Genomic DNA, 21,230 nt, shown 5'->3' on the forward strand with positions numbered 1-21,230 from the left:
TACTGCCTACAGGAAAATTAAAGAGACCTTTGGAGAGAAGAGAACCACTTGTATGAATATCAAGAGCTCAGATGGCAACCCAGTTCTAAGCAAAGAAGGGAAGGCAGAAAGGTGGAAGGAGTATATAGAGGGTTTATACAAGGGCGATGTACTTGAGGACAATATTATGGAAATGGAAGAGGATGTAGATGAAGACGAAATGGGAGATAAGATACTGCGTGAAGAGTTTGACAGAGCACTGAAAGACCTGAGTCGAAACAAGACCCCGGGAGTAGACAACATTCCATTTGAACTACTGATGGCCTCGGGAGAGCCAGTCATGACAAAACTCTACCATCTGGTGAGCACGATGTATGAGACAGGCGAAATACCCTCAGACTTCAAGAAGAATATAATAATACCAATCCCAAAGAAAGCAGGTGTTGACAGATGTGAAAATTACCGAACTATCAGTTTAATAAGTCACAGCTGCAAAATACTAACGCGAATTCTTTACAGACGAATGGAAAAACTGGTAGAAGTCGACCTCGGGGAAGATCAGTTTGGATTCCGTAGAAATGTTGGAACACGTGAGGCAATACTGACCTTACGACTTATCTTAGAAGAAAGATTAAGAAAAGGCAAACCTACGTTTCTAGCATTTGTAGACTTACAGAAAGCTTTTGACAACGTTAACTGGAATACTCTCTTTCAAATTCTGAAGGTGGCAGGGGTAAAATACAGGGAGCGAAAGGCTATTTACAGTTTGTACAGAAACCAGATGGCAATTATAAGAGTCGAGGGGCATGAAAGGGAAGCAGTGGTTGGGAAAGGAGTAAGACAGGGTTGTAGCCTCTCCCCGATGTTATTCAATCTGTATATTGAGCAAGCAGTAAAGGAAACAAAAGAAAAATTCGGAGTAGGTATTAAAATTCATGGAGAAGAAGTAAAAACTTTGAGGTTCGCCGATGACATTGTAATTCTGTCAGAGACAGCAAAGGACTTGGAAGAGCAGTTGAACGGAATGGACAGTGTCTTGAAAGGAGGATATAAGATGAACATCAACAAAAGCAAAACGAGGATAATGGAATGTAGTCAAATTAAGTCTGGTGATGCTGAGGGAATTAGATTAGGAAATGAGACACTTAAAGTAGTAAAGGAGTTTTGCTATTTAGGGAGTAAAATAACCGATGATGGTCGAAGTAGAGAGGATATAAAATGCAGACTGGCAATGGCAAGGAAAGCGTTTTTCAAGAAGAGGAATTTGTTAACATCGGGTATAGATTTAAGTGTCAGGAAGTCGTTTCTGAAAGTATTTGTATGGAGTGTAGCCATGTATGGAAGTGAAACATGGACGATAACTAGTTTTGACAAGAAGAGTATAGAAGCTTTCGAAATGTGGTGCTACAGAAGAATGCTGAAGATAAGGTGGGTAGATCACGTAACTAATGAGGAGGTATTGAATAGGATTGGGGAGAAGAGAAGTTTGTGGCACAACTTGACTAGAAGAAGGGATTGGTTGGTAGGACATGTTTTGAGGCATCAAGGGATCACAAATTTAGCATTGGAGGGCAGTGTGGAGGGTAAAAATTGTAGAGGGAGACCAAGAGATGAATACACTAAGCAGATTCAGAAGGATGTAGGTTGCAGTAGATACTGGGAGATGAAGAAGCTTGCACAGGATAGAGTAGCATGGAGAGCTGCATCAAACCAGTCTCAGGACTGAAGACCACAACAACAACAACATGTATTGGTGGAATGTCCCCTTCTTTTGGCCCTTCATATGAAATATAGTGCTCCAGATTCCTTGTCTTTAATACTAGCACATTTCCTCCATAAAACTGGTTTTTATTTTCAGATACAAGGTTTTGCTTTATTCCTGGAGCAGGGGCAGGGTGGTTGTGATTAGGGCCACTCTACATGTTTTCCCGATCTGGGACCCATCACCACTCCCCTTTATAAAGACCACTCTTTTATCCCTCTGTTTCCCAGTTTTTAGATTTGGGCTACCCGTTTTACCTTCTCCTGCATGTGTAGTAACTTCCTCATTTTTGTAGTTTGACTCTGACTGGCTCTGTCCACTTTTAGAGGATGCACTCTCATCCGTGTGTAATTTCGAAATTGCAGGGCTGATGGCCTTGCCGTTTAGTCCCATGACCTACCTCAGTTAATCAGTCAATTCATCATTTCTCACTGGACTCACATTTAGGAGGACGATGGTTCAAACCCGCATCTGGCCATCCTGATTCAGGTTTTCCGCGATTTCCCTAAATTGCTTCAGGTGATTGCCGTGATGGTTCCTTTAAAAGGACATGACTGACATCCTTCCCCATCCTTCCCTAATCCGATGGAACTGATGAGCTCGCTGTTTGGTCCCCTCCCTCAAAACAACCAACCATCACTTCCGTTGTTGCTATGTTGAAAGTTGAGTCTTTTGTCAAAGCTCAGCACAGTTTATAAATATTCATCTCACTAACATGTTAATGCAGTTGTAATTGTGATGGGATCCAGAAACAGTGTATAATAAAACAGATATTGTTGCATATTTACTTGGATATTGCAGTAGATGAAGAAGTTTTGCATATTAACCACATGGCAAAATACTTTCCTCTCCTATCATTTGCCAAAAATCATATCAGTATCTCGAACTGTCTGAGATATGATGGGTATTATTAATAATAATTTCATATGTATTGATTGCACATGCAAGACAGGCATACAATCCATTTTCTTGAGATGGGCAGTAGTTTCAAGAACAACTCTATATGGTAACTACATTTTATGTGCAACAATATATGATGTAAATATAATAGAAAGAAACATTCCACATGGGAAAAATATATTAAAAAACAAAGATGCTGTGACTTGCCAAACGAGAAGGTGCTGGTAGATAGACACAATACAAACATAAACACACACACACACACACACACACACACACACACACACACACACACACACACACACACACAAAATTTCAAGCTTTCGCAACCCACGGTTGCTTCATCAGGAAAGAGGGAAGGAGAGGGAAAGATGAAAGGATGTGGGTTTTAAGGGAGAGGGTAAGGAGTCATTCCAATCCCGGGAGCGGAAAGACTTACCTTAGGGGGAAAAAGGGACAGGTATCCACTCGCCCCCCCCCCCTCCCCCCCCCCCCCCTCCCCCCCCCCCCCCCCCCCCCCTCCCCCATACACACACACATCCATCCGCACATACATGATGTAACATACACCAAATGTCCATTCATAGCGACTCCAATGTTTCATTGCAAATAATTTGACTTTTGTGTGGTGGGTTATTTAATGTCGAATTTTACAATAGCTGTAACCATGATTGAAAATATAATCCATTGAGCAAGATGCTGATGAGCGAGGCTATAAGATGAAAAGAATCAAACTGGTTTGCAGAATAATTTCTTTAAAAATGTCTTGAGAAAGACTGTAGGGAACTGGTGTCTTTGCACAGTCATTAAGAATGTGGTGAATCGGCCATCTGCTGTGCCAAAGGGGGAAAAGAATATTTTGTTCATTTCAGCAATAATAGACAGTTTGTGCACATCTGCTGCTATCAGCACCTTTGTGTGCTGCCCAATTAAACACTGTGATATAGTAGGGAAGTTAGGACAAAAATGACGGACGCTCGGGATCAGATGGCCTCTAATGAAGCTGTGTTTCATGAGACAGTGGAGGATGTAAAATATAATTGCAAATGTGCTCCAGAAGAGAGAGAGAAACTTCTGAAAAATGTTTGATGTTTTAGTCCATGCTTCAGATGCAAAACATACAAAGTTTGTCCAGTGCAAACAAAATACTTGTATTGTTGTTTATTCCACTTCCACCATGAGAAAACATATGTGCTCTGTCAGAGTGTATTGTCAGTGTTACATCCCTGCGAACAAAGTGTGCTGCTTGTAGTTCAATGGCACTCACGTGCTACAAAGACTGTAGACCAGGCTGTTCCAGCACGTCGGCTCCGTTGTGAGCCGCGGAGCGCTCCCTGCTCCAGTGAGCCGCGTCGCTCGCTGTGACCATTCAGTGGGCCGGCACGCCGGCACGTGGCACGGCTGGCTGAGGCAGGCGGCAAGGCAAGCGTTCTGATGTGCCAGCTGCGTCTTACAAGATCGACAACCTCATACTCTTAGCTGCTCAGACGGGGTGACATACGATGTTCAGGAAATAAATAAGAAACAACTGTTTTACAAGAAATTGCATACTAAATTTGTTGGGCTTCTGTAGCTTGACATTTTCTTTTCATTACAAGATCGGAAATCACATGCGTCAAAGTGTTCGCAGCGTTAATGCGGAGGATGGTCTACATTGTTACACCCTGAAGAAACGAATGTTCCTTACTTTTTACTCTTTTCGTTGCTGAGAAAAGCTGCTCACAACAATACGTAGATCCAAACATGCACATGATCTGAGCGGCATTGTTGTGAAGCTTGGGATTTTTTTTTTTTGCTGTAATGAAAAATACCATCATGACAAATCCAACGTGTTGTAGTACCTCTCTTTCAACGATGTTGAATTTTGCAAATCAATAATCTCCAATTGAAGTGACGATGACAAGTCATCAAGGGAAACTGAAAAAGGAGTGCTGAACACCTTAAGTTCCATTCCCAAACTAGTGAGGTCTCAGAATCGTGTTTCAAACAACGTGATGAGCTGCTTTAACTTTGCTTGGTAATCGCCAAAAGTAGTATCTTCAGGTAGTTTTAAAGAAGGAAGACGAATGAAGAACGTTAAATGTCGTACTCATCTGCCTCTCAACTTTTCCATGAACGCTTTGATCAATAGTGTTTTCTCCGCTCTCATTCACCTGAAAATTATAAACGCGTTACAGAACACGAACTATATTGCATGTTTTGATACCCTCCGTATTATGAAACCGTTTTTAAACTTACGTCTCCTGGTATGTCGTTCTTAAGCCTGGCTACCAGTTCTCTGCGTGCAATGCCTTCTACCTGATCGTAGTGTGCCGCGTGAAGACGTTTATAATGTTGTCGTATATTGTTCCTCTTCGCAGAATTAAATACTTTGTGTCATACAAGACACTCAATGAATAGAAAGGTATCCTCCAATAGAGGTACAGGGCTCCCGCCCCTAGTCATAGCTGTCATCGAACACAGATTATTGCGTCAGTTGGGGCTGCATGCGGCCAGGGGGCAGTGTGTTCACTTTCCCCCTCCACGCGGGCTCCGAGCTGCCGCAGTGAGAGCTCCGGAGCGCTCCGGCTCCCTGGAGCTCGGTTGGAACAGCCTGCTGTAGACCATTCAGCATGGTTCATGGCTCAGGTTTCAAAATGGTAGCATAAGCACTCATATCTGTAGGAGGTGAAGTGGATTGTGAACTTGATGTGAAGGCTATACTACCTCATTCAGCTACGGGTAAGATTTGAGTCCATTGCAGACATTATTAAAAGGTGCTGCTTCTATATGTTACTGCTGCTATTACCAATAAAAGAGCCTCCTTCGAAACTGATATGGGGCTGGATGCTGCATTGGTAATAACGTATAGTGACTGTATCCACTATTAGTGACACGTGACATATGTGAACAGAGTACAATTTGCTCCACAATATCTCGCTGGGAAAAAACAGCAGTTAATGTTTTATCAGAACTTTTTCATTGTTTAGAAGTCGGCAAGTTTTGCAATAGATCAAGGTTATGGAGCCAGCATGGAGAACTCGGACAAAGCATGGAGTGAACACTTGATGCAGATCAGAGTGATGAATGCTCTGGGGCATAGAGAGCTCCAACTGAGAGATTACCGTATTTACTCGAATCTAAGCCGCACTTTTTTTCCGGTTTTTGTAATCCAAAAAACCGCCTGCGGCTTAGAATCGAGTGCAAAGTAAGCGGAAGTTCTGAAAAATGTTGGTAGGTGCCGCCACAACTAACTTCTGCCGTCGAATATATGTAGCGATTCACATGCATGCTTTTCAGGCACAAAGATAAATACTGGCGCCAAAACCTCTGCGTCAGTAAATAAATAAAAAAAAAAACGATGGAAGACGAAATTTTTTCTCCGCCCCGAGTTTCGACCACTGCATTTTCATACATTATCCAACGAAGTAAATACAAATTCCGTATTGTTAGTCTTCGAATGTAGCAACATTTCAATGTACTGTACTACGAAAATCCGACTGGCAAGGCTGTTTGGGATGTTTGTCAATATGGCCAACTCTACGTTCTGAGTTTTTTCTACCTATGAGAAGAGATGGTTACTAATAGGAACTTTTATGAATTGTGAATCACATGCAGTATTCTCTTCACCATAAGAATAATACGTATATAAACATTTTGCCATGTATTCTTTCGTGTTTGCTGCTATCTCATTTAAATCCTGTCCGCTTAATAAACTACGAAACTAGAGTGAGACAACAGCAAACGCCGAAGAATATACATATCATTTCATGTTTATATTCGTATTATTCTTATGCCTAATGGTGATAGTCAGAAATGAAGCACGTCAATTGACTAGATTTTTAAATCTAAGATGACTAATTTCTGTGCAGAATGTTATGTACTAAAGAGACGTCTGCAAAGATTTTCAAACAGAAAAATTTTCGCTAAACTCTCGTTCAGAACATCTTCTATCATACGCAGTCTATTATTTGGTTCTTGTTGATCGTCAAAGAAAGCAGCAGTGTTAGTAACAACAAATAGCAGTCTCTTGCCATTGTTTCGCTAATGAGACGATTTCTCTCTTTTTCTTTTTTTAATTGTAAGCGGCGGTAGTGCGCACAGAAGCAAACCACGCCGCGAGCGGCGACAGGCCGTAAACACTGATTATCAGAATGCGACAAACAGTGCATGACACAGTACAGTAATGCATTTTCAGCTTAGAGTGACGTAAACACCTATAACAAAGAGAACGGCACTTATAAGATCAAAGAAAAATAAGCAATCGATCCAAACCAGACGAAGCACGTGAAAAAGGAAGGGTACCCACATAATTATGGATGGAGCGCCTGACGTATAGCTATGGCTACCTGGTAAAGCCTAACTGCTTAGCTTACTACGCGAACCAAACTACTGTAGCTGTATCGTCATTCATTCGACCTAAATTGTGTCTCATATTACAATGGACCAACTTTGTTTCGATTTGGAGGTGCGGCCTAAAACTTTACTCTCCCCTTGAATTTCGAGTCTCATATTTCAGGTGCGGCTTAGATTCGGGAAAATTTTTTTTCCTTGATTTCGAGTCTCATTTTTCAGGTGCGGCTTAGATTCGAGTGCGGCTTAGATTCGAGTAAATACGGTAGTAGGACGTGGTAGGTACTTGGCCCAGAGCAACTCCAGATGCAAAATTCTGCAGAGTGACTGAGCAGTGTTCTTTGTTACCACCCAGAGGAATTACGCAGCTGTGATGTTCAGCGGACACATGATCAGCGGAGAAAGGATCAGGCCCCATGTTGACAGTGCTAATTGTGGCGACTTGCACTGCTAGTGGCAAAGCTGACGCCATGTTTTACCTTGGTGGATGCTGCAGATGCAGTTGACAATAACTTGGTGTGCTTATGTTATTGTTGTACTGTTTTCTTGCGATCTCCTGCAGTGGTGTCACATTATCCGCACTCACCCCTCCACCTACCCTCCCACCCACCCAATTTGTAACAACAGGGGAGGGGGGGGGGGGGGTTCAGCCGACTGGCTAGGCTCTGTGAATGGGTGGTTTTTAACTGCCTCGTCTGCATATTGTCCGATTGATTGATGAGCTGAAGCACTTGGCCAGGGTAATGCGTCACTGTCAGCTTCACTGTGGTGACAGAATCAGTTGTGGCATAGGGTTCCACATCTGAATTCTTCTAGTGTGTCACCATTTGTCCAATGGAAAAACTGAGAATGGCAGTGAACAGCAGTATGGCAGGGGAATTGACACAGAGAATGAAAGTGTAGGAATGGAGGACATGATGGCGGTGTTGAGAGGGGCTTTGCTGGGGCAGGGATCTTGCTGGCAGCAGTGGGGGGGGGGGGGGGGGGGGGGGGGGGCACGGTGGAGTTTACAGGCTAATAACAAGTTGTAATGTATCATTCATTTCTGTAATTTTTTGAAGACGCATGTAAATTTATTTCGATATTTAACCACTATTCAGAGAATACATGTCACTTTCATGTTCCGTGTTTTTGTACTGTCAACGCAGATGTGGTAACTTGTTGTGTGTGTGTGTGTGTGTGTGTGTGTGTGTGTGTGTGTGTGTGTGTGTGTGTGTGTGTGTGTGTGTGGGTTTTAATTTATATTGTGTACAGATAATTTTTCATACTTGTACCTGACAGTAGACTCAAGTAATAAGTTCTTGGTTAAATGTAAAGTGGCAGAGACTGGCAAGTCAGGTCTCAAAGCACAGACAGATGTTGATTCAGAGCTAATGTAGTAGGACCCGCTGACAAGTTGAAAATGAATTTATAGACTTCATTTCTGATCGCTTATCGGAAAAGACTGGTACAGCTGTCCCACATCCATCACTGAGGCTTAGACTACCATCAATTTTTCCCTGAAATGAGTAATGTCTTTCCCAGGGAATCGTTTTCATATCTTCCAGAATTTTATTTCACCACTAATCAAACTCAAGAAACATTCCGGTCTGTCCCTGTTGTAATCTTACCCTCCCACACATCACCATTAAAATTCCTATTTTTTGCACAAATTTTGAAAACTTTAAGGGAAGTAAGATTACAAAAGAAGAACTTTTTAACTTATCTTGATTATCTCGTTGTTGTTGTTGTTGTTGTTGTTGTGGTTGGTTGTAGTTGTTGCTGGCTCAAAATCTTGTTGTCTAGGAATACATTCTTGCTGCTGAAAATTTGATTTAACAGGTGCCTGGAGGTGAAATAACTGTTGATTTGCCTCACACTGACTTTACAATTTTCACTTCTATCACACCAAAACTTACATTGTTGTTGACAAACTTATAAAAACGTTTACTACCATCTGAGGCATGCCAACTACTATTTACATTCTGTGGTACTCACAATTTCCAAAGAGTTTATGAAGCAGAAGGGTTTACAAGCTTTCTTGACGGGAGAAGAATCTTTACCAAATTATATCATTATTTCATAAATAAATCAAGAAACAAATTTAATAACATGAATTTTAAGTACGCCGGAGATTTTGTAACTTCAATTATTCTTAAAAGAACAGTAATTTTAAATGTTAGTGCATATTGATTGTAACACATTAATTTCCTTTTTATACATTTTAGCCTGAAATATAATACATCATATACAAAATCATATGAATTCTTTTAGTGAAACAGCAGAGGTAATTTTAACCTATGCAAGAATCGGTAGTATACATGGTATTGGTTAGCTCTATAAAAAAGGGCAACATTAGAGAAGGATGACCGGTTACACTATGCAACTCCTAATTGCAACGCCCAAGTATAGGTGAAGGACTTGAGCCAGAGACCCACTCAGTACATTCTGCTCATTCTATCACAGGTATCCCATTTCATCAGAGGCAGGAGCAATTGTCAAAGCAGTCCTCTCATACACCCTCTACAGTATATTGTTGCATGTATGCAACCACAAATTGGCTGTAGCAAGGCATGCTGTATAATACAACACAATTATCTTTAAGTCTTTCACAACTTGAGCAATGTGAATTGGGCAGCCAGTTGCACATCTGTACAGAGAAGGTCATAGCGGAAGAAATATCACACACACAGCAGAGCTATACACCCTCTGTAAAAGGATGTGTCAAATTATCATCAACTGTTGTCTATGAGACTTAATGATTCCAAATGCTGGTTGCACATTTTATAAAGATTGAAAGCATCATTAGGATTAATTAAATTGCATGACAAACCTATTTCAACTTAAAGCACCATTTGGTAGCATATATCTCTGCCACCTATGTGAAATTTCTTCCATTATGATCTTCTGAATTTACTTGTGCAGTTGGCTTACCCTACCAGAAAGTAAGGTGGGTGGGAGCACTTTGCTGTCAGTCTTAATGAGTCAATCTAAAGATGGCGAGTCAGTTTACACACACAGTATTAGCAGAAGACAGTCTTATTATGGCTGAATTCCTTTATGGATGAAGTAAATTTCCATGAAAACACTAAGCTAGTAGTATGTGGACTGCATTAGTGTAAGTAAGTGAATCTAATTTTCAAACCTTACCATGGAAGTCCACCTGTGAACCATGGACCTTGTCATCGGTGGGGTAACTTGCGTGCCTTAGCGATACAAATAGTTGTACATCAGATGCAATCACAATTGAGGAATTTCTGTTGAGGGGCCAAACAAATGTGTGGTTTCTGAAGAGAGGCAGCGGCCATTGCAGTAGTTGAAGGGGGGACAGTCCGGACGATTGATTGATCTGGCCGTCTGACATCAACCAAAACAGCCTTGCTGTACTGGTACTGTGAATGGCTATAATTTTTACCGAGGGGATGTAGCTCCATTGAGTGTTTAAATGATAATGACAACCTCTGTGGTAAAATATTCTGGAGGTATAGTATTGACCCATTCGGACCTCCGGGTGGGAACTACTAGGAATATGTCCTTAGGAAAAACAAAACTGGCATTCTACAGATCGGAGCATGGAATATTAGAAAATTTTAAAAATGGAAATAGATAGGTTGAAGTTAGGTGTAGTGGGAATTAATTCAGTGGCAGGAGGAATAGGACTTCTGGTTAGGTGAATAACAGTTATAAAAAAGAGGTAATGCTGGAGTAGGTTTAATAGTCAGAAAGAATATATGAATGCAGGTAAGCTACTATGAAAGCATATTGAACACATTATAGTAGCCAAGATAGACAGGAAGCCAAGAAGTGCATTAGTAAAAGTTTACATGCCAAATAGCTCCTCAAATGAAGATATTGAAGAAATACATTATAATATAAAATAAATTATTAAAATAGCTAAGGAAGAAGAAAATTTAGTTATAATCAGGAACTGGTATTTGAAAGTAGAAAAAGAAAGAGGAGGAAAAATAGTAGGTGAATATGGAGGGGGGGGGGGGGGGGGAGGAATGGAAGAGGAAGCTGTCTGAATTTTACACAGAGATGATTTAATCAATGCTAACACTTGGTTTAAGAATCATGAAACAAGGTTATATATGTGGAAGAGACCTGGAGACACTGGAAGGTTTCAGATTGATTATATGATGGTAAGACAGATTTCGGACCCAGGTTTTAAATTGCAAGACATTTCCAGGCACAGATGTATGCTCTGATCACAATTTGTTGGTTGTGAACTGTAGACTAAAAGTAAAGAAATTGCAAAAAGATAGGAAATTAAGGAGATTGGACCTGGATAAGTGGAAAGAGCCAGAGGTTTTTGAGAGTTTCATATAGAGCGTTAGGCAATGGTTGATTAGAACAGGGGAAATGAGTACAGTAGATAATGAATGGTTAGCTTTGAGAGATGAAATAGTATAGGCGGCTGGGGATCAGATAAGTAGAAAGACAAGGCCTAGTAGAAATCCTTGGATAACACAGGAGATATTGAATTTAACTGATGAGTAGAGAAGATTCAAAAATGCAGCAAATGAAGCAGACAAAAGGGAATACAAACATCTAAAAAATGAGATTGCCAGGAAGTATGAAGGGGTTAAACAGGAGAGGCTATAGGACAAATGTAATGATTTAGAAGTGTATTTCACTAGGAACAGTATAGATACTGCCTTAGGAAAAGTAAAGTGGCCTTTGGAAAAAAGGGAACCAGCTGTATGATTATAAAGAGCTTAGATGGAAAACTCGTCATAAGCAAAGAAGGGAAAGCTGAAAGGTGGAAGGAGTACATAGGGGATCTGTACAAGGAAGGTGAACTTCAAGGCAGTATTATGCAAGAAGAATTTGACTGCACTGAAAGACCTAACATCCAAACCTCCAGATACCAGACACTCAGATCTGGATCATACATTGTATGTCGATATAGTATCAACCAAAACTCTGATTTAGTTTGTATTATGTGCAGAGTGGGCATAAAGGTTGATTAATAGTAACACCAAAACTACCAGAGCACACAAAAAGCATATCTGTAAGCCAAATTGTGTGTTGTTTTCGTGAGTGAGTTGGTAGTGCGGTAGATTGTCGTACAAAAAATTCGGGGGTTCATTTTGTTTGTTTTTATTTTATGGGACTGGGGTTCAAATCGCAATGAGGGAAAATTATTTTTTTCCCCACTGTATTGGATGTGAAAGTGTTACACGGAACAACATTTTCCTTACATGTAAAAGGGCTGTTTCGAGTTTACAACAATGTCCTCTTGGCAGTCTGCTTTTGTTTCGTTTATTTGAAAGTAGTAAATCTGTAGAGTACCTTTGTAATTTCACAGAACGGAAAAATACAGAAACAATTGCATCACATGTGTGGAAGAAGTAGTAGTAGTAGTGGTGGTGGTGGTGGTGGTGGTGGTGGTGGTGGTGGTGGTACACACAAGAAAACTTACAGTAGTAAGCACAAATGAAATAATACAGCTAATATATGTGGCACTACCATCTGCAGTTACTTATTATTATTATTGTTGTTGTTGTTATTACTACTACTACTACTACTACTACTACTACTACTACTGCTACTACTTCCACACTTGTGATGCAACTGTTTCTTTATTCTTTTGTCTCACTGTTTCTGTTTATTCTGTGAGACTACAAATGCACTAGCTGCTTCATCACAAGTCATGTCTGTTTGCCAAAACAACATTTCTACAAACTCCAAAATGCCTTTTTTCATGTCAGGAAAATGTTGTCCCACATAACACTTTCACATATAATGCAGTAAAGGAAAAAAAAGTTGTTTGTAGAATTTGAACCGCAGATGCCGATCTAGCGCTCTGCCAATTCCCGTATGGAAACCAGATATCTCGCAAAAATGCTTTTCACATGCTCTGGTAGTTCTGGCATTACTTTTAATTGACGTTTATGCCTGTTCTTCTGGAAGACAGCACATAGTACCAACTAAATTTGAGTTGTGGTTGATAGTCTATCAGCATACAATGTTTGGTCCAGATCTGAGTGTCAGACATCTGGAGGTTTGGGTGTAAGGCCCTGGGAGGGGAGGACATTCCGGAGAACTACTGATCACCTTGGGAAAGTCAACCATGACAAAACTCTTCCATCTGGTGTGTAAGATGTATGTGGCACTTGCAGCACATTGATCTTGTTAACAGACTCATTAACATAAACATCTTTCATTTACACAAGCATCCTTCTTAGAGCAAACATCAATTGGCAAAAACTCAGAGTAAAAGTTGCTTAATTTTAGAGCCAATAATCTCAGCCTTAAGACTCACTTGTAGCCGCGTTGTTTGATATTCACAGCCACGAGACGCAATGGGATGAGGAGCCAGTGACTGACATAAAGCACAACAATCCTGTGAGTTTCTGCTGCACGTGTGAGACTCTTACACACTAGAGTGCCTTTTGGTACAGAGCTGTCATGGTGTAGGAGGACATCCTGTGTATGTTAGCAGACTGAAGTAGTTGCAGACAGATAATTTCTGGCCAGTAGCTGTTTAATTTTATTGGGAATTTTGACATGAAATGACACACAGAATGAGGTGTCCCTAACAACCATTTGAAATAAGTGCTTAAAGTTTATTTTCATACCTCTTTTAGTTTCTGAACAGTGGAGGATTGCAGGTGTAAAAACTGATCCATTTCTTTCACTCACCATGTAATATAAGCTTCAGTTGCACATAAACCTAAAAAGCTATCATGCACTGTGGTTCAGGGATACCAACATGAGTTGGGAACAGAATTAGAAAAGTGTTCCTTAAGTTTCACCAAACAGTTTGAATATTTCTTATTTACTGAAAGAACTGTCCACCAGATTTTGACTTGGTGTCATTGTGAGTCTAATAAACTTTTAATATTCAGTGTTTCTGCTGTTTTCTTGGTCTCTAGTTTCAAAATAAATAAATAAGTAAATAAAAATCATTCATTATGTTAAAGAGCTCAGAAAAAGGTACAGGTGCTTTATGTGACAGAAAAAATGTATGTAAATGTTGTTATTGGTTCCAGATAGTGGCTGTAGGGGATACTTGTGGTCCTGTGAGTTACATTCTGTATGAAAAAAGTGTGGTCTGAATCATCACTCATATACAAGGGGGAAACAATGTGAGCATACAAAACATAACTGCAAAATTATCATACATCTGACATTCACCACAGTTTTGAAGAGCGATAAAGACACAATAAGTGAAAAGTGCGTGCAGATGTGTGTTGTACCTATGGCCTTTCAGCATTGTCAGTGGAGAGCAGTTTGCAGTCTTCAATAAGCATTAATTAGCATTGGTGCTGAGTACACCACAGTGAATACACAAAAGATTTAGCATTCTCCAAGAACTATTTTTCAATACATACGAGATGTAGCCAATGAAGTGAAAAATGATAGCTTGCTTAAAGCAAAGGACGCCATCGACCAGAACTGGTGTGCTATGCTCATGACATGGGATTTTTCGATGGACAGTGGCCACAGAACAGAGCAGAGAGCACATGTTTTAGCTCAAAAGATAATAACTGTTGAGGTTTCCTGCGTTCCCCATGTCAGTCATCTAATACTAAGAGCCCTTTTCCTCATTCTTGCATAATACACAGCAGTTATTACTTCATTTGGCGCACACACACACACACACACACACACACACACACACACTCACTCATTTAAATTACACCCATATTCATCGTGGCACATTAGAATCAATGAAATAGTTTCTGAGCAACTAAGAAATGTTTCTTTCACAGACATTCAGTTGATAAATAATTCTTTTTCACATTTAAAGTGTTTTTATACTTAATATATGAACTGCAATTTAATGTTGATTATTCACTGTTCTGTTTCAAAGATTTCAATCCAGGAACATGAATCAAAGTTACCTGTTATGGTGTGGATACATGGAGGAAGTTGGTCATCAGGAGCAGGAACCTCAAATTATTATGGTCCCGAATTTCTGATGGACCGTGGAGTAGTGTTTGTCAGTATCAATTATCGCTTGGGACCATTTGGTAAATATGTCAGATTTAATTTTATTTTAGTTACATTTTGTTTAAAGTTTATCACTCTGGCTAAAAAACAATAATAAATGTAATTTTTGGGAATATCAAAATACTTATTGTACAATGCTGGAATTGTGGGACAGTTGCTCAGAAGGTCAGATAATATTTTTTAATTGATAAAAATGTTTTATATCAGTGTGAACAAGTTGAAGTATTTGTATTAGCAAAAGTTTAATGACAATATCAGTATCAGTGCTTCCAGGGCACCACTGAAGGGCAATACTCATATGTGGATGGTACTAGTTAGACTGGGGGGTTACAGTTCAAGATTGAAGGGGTTAGTCATTTTAGCAAACTTTGCAAGAACTGTTGTACAGTCATAAATTTCACGGTCTTCCCTTTTGGGGTGAGTGGTGTGAGGTTTATTAAATAACAGTTGGCACTGCTGTAGCAGTTGCAGGAAGGATTGTTTAGACCTCTGTGGGCAATCAGGCTGCTATTGGTTTCAGTTCAGCCCAGCAAAGAGGTTCAGGGAGAGAGAGTGTGAGGCCCTCGCATTGTACTGCACCAGGGACATATTTTTGTGTATTTTCGCCGACACTTGGCTTGCTTCAGGCTTGCGGCTCATGACAAAAACCAGTGAAAGGTTTGCTTATTCCATGCATACACAATGCCATTTCACCAATCCTGGATTTGAACAACAAAGAGAAACATGTTTCCAGTCTAACAGTGAAGCTATGACCTTTGTGCTAATGTGTGTGCGTAGAGTGGGAGAAAACTTACTACCTGGAAGGGCTGGGGTGAGAAGTATTTCCATCTCTGGAACGGTGCTTAAAATGCACATACATTATTTACTGCATGCAGCCTACATCTGCGCTACACATTGATAAATTGTAGATGTTGCTAGTAGGCAAACTGTGCCAATATGACTAACAGCAGCAGGGTCTATAATTTGTTGAACAAACCAATTATCTGTTGTCAGTTCACTCATTTATTTTTCCTCCACGACATTTCAAGATGCCTGTAATGCTATCTTTTTACATTCATTTGTGTTGTGAACATTATTTCTTTATTAATGGTGTTGCAGAATTATACAATGGACATTTTAAGACAGTTATTGTAAAACATCATAAGTAAAGAGACAATGTTAATGACATGTAAATAAATGCAAACATCTGAAGATGTGGTGAACATACACAAAAGTACTCTCAAAAATGCTTGTTTTGGAACATAATTTGTGGGTGCGAAAGGGGTGCCATTCATATCAATGTGTTACCCGTAACCATTAAAGTCACGGGTGCTATAGTTTCGACTTAATGTGCTAGGAGCGCTGTTGTCGTGTATGTGAACAAGGCGTGCAGGTCAGCAAAGATTGCACATACTTGTCTTAGACTGTGTGGAGCAGATACTCCCGAGCTAACTTCCACATTGATAGAGCTAACTTCCACATTGATAAGACATTAAGTTTGCCCGTGCTCTCATTATATGTTGTTGAAAATGAAATGACAAGGGCCACTAAATTAGGCATCATGCTAACAAAGAGTGTGTGTGTGTGTGTGTGTGTGTGTGTGTGTGTGTGTGTGTGTGTGTGTGTGTGTGTGTGTGTGTTTAATATCTCTGAAATGCCATGGCACTGCACCAATAATACAATAATTTATAAGCTAATACAATGCCATGACAAAAGTTGTGGAGTACCTTTTGATATTGTCCTCCTCTTGTCTGATCTAGTGCAGCAACTTGATGTGGCATGTACTCAGCATGTCATTCGAAGTCCCTTGCAGTAATATTGATCCATGCTGCCTCTATACCTATCCATAATTCTGAAAGTGTTGCCAGCACATGATTTTATGCAAGACCTGACCTCTTGTTGATGTTCCATTAATGTTGAATGAGATTCATGTTAAGTGGTTTGGGTGGCCAAATAATTCACTTGAATTGTTCAGAATGTTCTTCAGACCAATCACAAATACTGTGTCTCGGTGATATGGCACATTGTCATCCACAAAAATTCCATCATCATTTGGGAACATGAAGTCCATGAATGGCTGCAAATGGTCTCAGTTGGTTCAATTAGACAAAAGACCCAATCCATTCCATTAAGCACAGCCCACACCATTATGGAGCCACCACCAGCTTGTCCAGTGCCGTGTTGACAACTTGGATCCATGGCTTCATGGGATCTGCACCACACTTGAACACTACCATCAGCTCTTACAAACTGAAAAGTGGGACTCATCTGACCAGCCATGGTTTTCAAGACATCTAGGATGCAACTGATATGGACTCGAGCCCTGGAGAGGCACTGCAGGCGATGTTAGGCTATTCGCAAAGGCACTCACAATGGTAGTTATCTGCTGTAGCCCATAAGTGCCAAATTTTGCCACACAGTCTTAATGGATACGTTCATCATACATCCCACATTGATTTCAGCAATTATTTCATGCAGTGTTGCTTGTCTGTTAGCACTGACAATTATACACATATGCTACTGGTCTTGGTCGATAAGTGAAGGCCATTGGCCACTATGTTGTCCATGGTTAGAGGCTATTCCTGAAATTTGGTATTCTCGGTGCACTCTTGATGCTGTGGATCTTGGAATATTGAATTCCCTAACAATTTTGAAATGATATGTCCCATACATCTAGCTCCAACAACCATTCCATGTTCAAAATCTGTTAATTCCCATTCTGTGGACATAGTCACATTAGGAACTTTTTCACATGAATCACCTGAATACAGATGACAGCTCTGCCAATGCACTGGTCTTTCATACCTAGTGTATGTGATACTATGGCATCTGCATATGTGCATATCACTGTCCCATGACTTACGTCACCTCAGTATGTATTGAGCACCATCGGTGGTAACCATACTCGATCATGACGGTTGCAAGTCCTCTAACCTGGTAACATGGTTCCTTTTAGGCCTGTAATGTATTCATTTTTAAATGTGTGACTGTGAGGGATGAATGATAAGGCAGTTGCGGGAGCCTATAGTGGGCAGTACACCCACACTCTTGCTCCTGTGCCCTCCTGTTGTTAGTGCTGTTAACTTTCTTCCAGATGACTTCCAATTCTTTGGCAAAGGCATGTACTGAAGAAATACTTTCTCCTGATGAAGGTTTCTGAAATACACAGAGGAAGGGCTTTTGTTGTTCATATACCGCTTTATATAGCAAGAGCCCCTTACTTTTGTGGATTTTAGATTCATGACTGGCTCCTACAATGCCAGCAGCTCATCCCAGTTTTTGTACTTGTGGTTCACGTAATGGCTCAGCATTTTCTTTCTTGTCCTATCCTACACTACTACTTTTTACAACCGTCACAGCTTGAATGATGTGCACTGTTTTCTAATGTAAACTTTTTTAGTAGCCTACTCAATTTTATGATCAATTCATTCCTTGCACACTGTTCCACATTCTTTTCCTGGGTGTACTGCCAGTAGTTCTCCACAATTGTGGTTGCTGGTATGCAGTGAAGCATACTGCTGACAGTCAGGATCACTATTCTGTACCACCTACTATTTATTGGCTAAATCGTCATACCTGTACTGTTAAACTTGGCCCATCTGCATTACCTCATTTCTTCCTTGGATGTGTAGTACTTTGAATCCAAATTCACCATCTTGTGAGACTGCTAGTGGATTCTTTCAAATGGAGAAACCTTGTCAATGCCGTGTGGTCAGACACCAATGTGAAATGTCTGCCATGCAGGTAACAACATGGGCATGACTCGTACATACTTCTTTTATTTATTTATTTATTTATTTATGTATTTATTTTTTTACTTACTTACAAACACAGTTCCATAGGACCAAATTGAGGAGCAAATCTCCAAGGTCGTGGAACATGTCAGTACATGAAATTACAAGATAGAAGTAATAACAGATAAGATAAAATGTTTATGAACCCAAAAAAAAGTCAAGCCATAAGTTTAACTAAATACAGTCAACAATATTACATAGGAATCGGCAGAATAGAAGGAGTGACCCATGAGAAAACTCTTCAGTTTTGATTTGAAAGTGCATGGATCACTGCTGAGATTTTCGAACTCTTGTGGTAGCTTATTGAAAATGGTTGCAGCAGTATACTGCACACCTTTCTGCACAAGAATTAAGGAAGTGCGATCCAACCGTCTTCTCGGTGTTTGACCTCATGACTGCCCCTTTCTTCCAGTTTTTAGATTTGGTCTCACCTTTTATGCCTTTTACTGTGTGTGTTTAATGTTTATTATTTTATAATTTGACTCCCTTGACTCTATCCATCCACTTTTAGCAGACCCTCTTTCTTCTGTGACTAATTTCGGATTTGCGGGACTGATGACCTTGCCGTTTGGTCGCATAACCCCTCTCAATCAATCAAGTGCGATCCAAATGCAGATTGAATTTCTGCGTAGTATTAAATGAGTGAAAGCTGCTGATTCTTGGAAATAAGCTGATATTGTTAACAAGAAACAACAGTAAATAATATGTATATTGAGATGCCATTGTCAGAATACCCAGACGAGTGAACAGGGGTTGACAAGAGGTTCGCTTACTGCCCGAACTCCTCATTTCTGAGCCAAAAATATCCTTTGAGAATGGGAAGAGTTACCCCAAAATATAATACCATATGACATAAGTGAATGAAAATAAGCAAAGTAGACTATTTTGTGTCGAACGATCACTTACTTAAGGTACCATTAGAATAGTTAAAAATGGCAGCGCTAAATCTTTGAATGAGATCGTGAATGTGGGCTTTCCATGACGGTTCACTATTTATCTGAACACCTAGAAATTTGAACTGTTCAGTTTCACTAATCATATGCCCATTCTGTGAAATTAAAAAGTCAGGTTTTGTTGAATTGTGTGGTAGAAACTCTAAAAACTGAGCCTTACTGTAATTTAGCATTAGTTTATTTTCTACAAGCCATGAACTTATCATGAACTGCACTATTTAAACAGAGCCAATGTTGTACACAACATCCTGTACTAACAAGCTAGTGTCAACAGCAAACAGAAATATTTTAGAATTACCTGTAATACTAGAGGGCATTTATTTATATAAAAATTTGGATTGAAAGGACTCATTTATTATGTTTGCTAGTGGGTTTTGTATGCTGTCTATGTGTGTCTTCAGAACAGAGACTGGAACCTTATTTATGCCTACTGACTTCTTATTTTTGCTCATTATCTTCCTGACTTCAAGTTCTGTTGTGGGACACATCATTGTGCTTTCTGCATTATTCATTGCGGGTGCTACATATTAGGATTATTTTGTTGCAACTTCTCTGCAGTACCAGAGAATTAGAAAATCCTTAGGAATTGGCAGATTCTGAAAAAGAAAATTTCTCTACTTCCATCTTCAATCTGTATGTTGTTACATTCTTTTTCCAGTTTTGTGTTTCATGACATACCAACTACTTTCCATTAATTTTCAGCATTATGTATTATTTTGTCATCGAATGTTGTTTGCAGCAAGCAGTACCCTCCTCTGAGGCATTGAAGTGTGTCAGAGGACTTTTGAATAGCCACAGTTATCCATCTGTTTTTCATAACTACTGCTGTTGAAGTGATTACTCTTGGAAATGTCTCCTCAAAAATTAAACATAATAAAGAATTTAGGGACTTCAATTTTGTGGTTTTTACATATCCTCATCTGTTTGTAATGATCAGAGAGCAAACATCTCTATAAAATACTTTATGCTCTCCCTGTCAGCATTTGCAAGTACGTGGTTTAACATTTACACCGAAGTTTTTTCTATATCCTCGTAGCATTACTAATTTCATCTTCAACAATTGTGTTTATGTTCATGTCTCTACATCCTATTATTTTAATTTTGAGGCCTGAGACTTTCCAGGACTCCACTTAATTTGTTGAATAAAGCGTATACATTGCCACTAGATGAGCAGTACATGCACAGAAGGTTTAATTTGTAATGGATGCCTAGCTTTGGTACTTCAGCAATTCCCTTCAAAATGTTTATTGACCCTAATTGTGATCCGATCTTCTCTAGCGTTAAAATGAGTGCTACTTCTGACATTCGAAGGTGATTGTACGTTAGTGACTCGCACAGTCATGTGATGACAGCACTGTGTTGTATTTGTGTGTTTATGCCAGTGCTCTCTGAGACATAACACTATGCTGTTCAACTAGCCCACTGTACTTTTAAAATACTCTATATTTTGATGAAGAATAGATAATTCTGTTAGCACACTGAACTCGCATTCAGGAGGACGCCAGTTCAAACCTGCGTCCAGCCATCCTGATTTAGGTGTTCCATGATTTCCCTAAATTGCTTCAGGCAAATGCTGGGATGGTTCCTTTG

The 21,230-nt window shown here is 39.8% G+C and overlaps 1 protein-coding gene across 3 annotated transcripts in view; it reads left to right on the forward strand.

Annotated features, from left to right (window-relative positions):
- Positions 1-21,230, forward strand: part of LOC126175499 (venom carboxylesterase-6-like) — a 158,008-nt gene that overhangs the window by 38,477 nt on the left and 98,301 nt on the right. For all 3 annotated transcript variants that reach the window (XM_049922321.1, XM_049922323.1, XM_049922324.1), the window contains exon 3: positions 14,775-14,934. In XM_049922321.1, the coding sequence (XP_049778278.1) occupies positions 14,775-14,934 (160 nt within the window). The remainder of the gene's footprint in view (positions 1-14,774; positions 14,935-21,230) is intronic.

Source organism: Schistocerca cancellata, chromosome 3 (genome assembly GCF_023864275.1).
Source record: "Schistocerca cancellata isolate TAMUIC-IGC-003103 chromosome 3, iqSchCanc2.1, whole genome shotgun sequence".
Classification (NCBI taxonomy): Eukaryota; Metazoa; Arthropoda; class Insecta; order Orthoptera; family Acrididae; genus Schistocerca; species Schistocerca cancellata.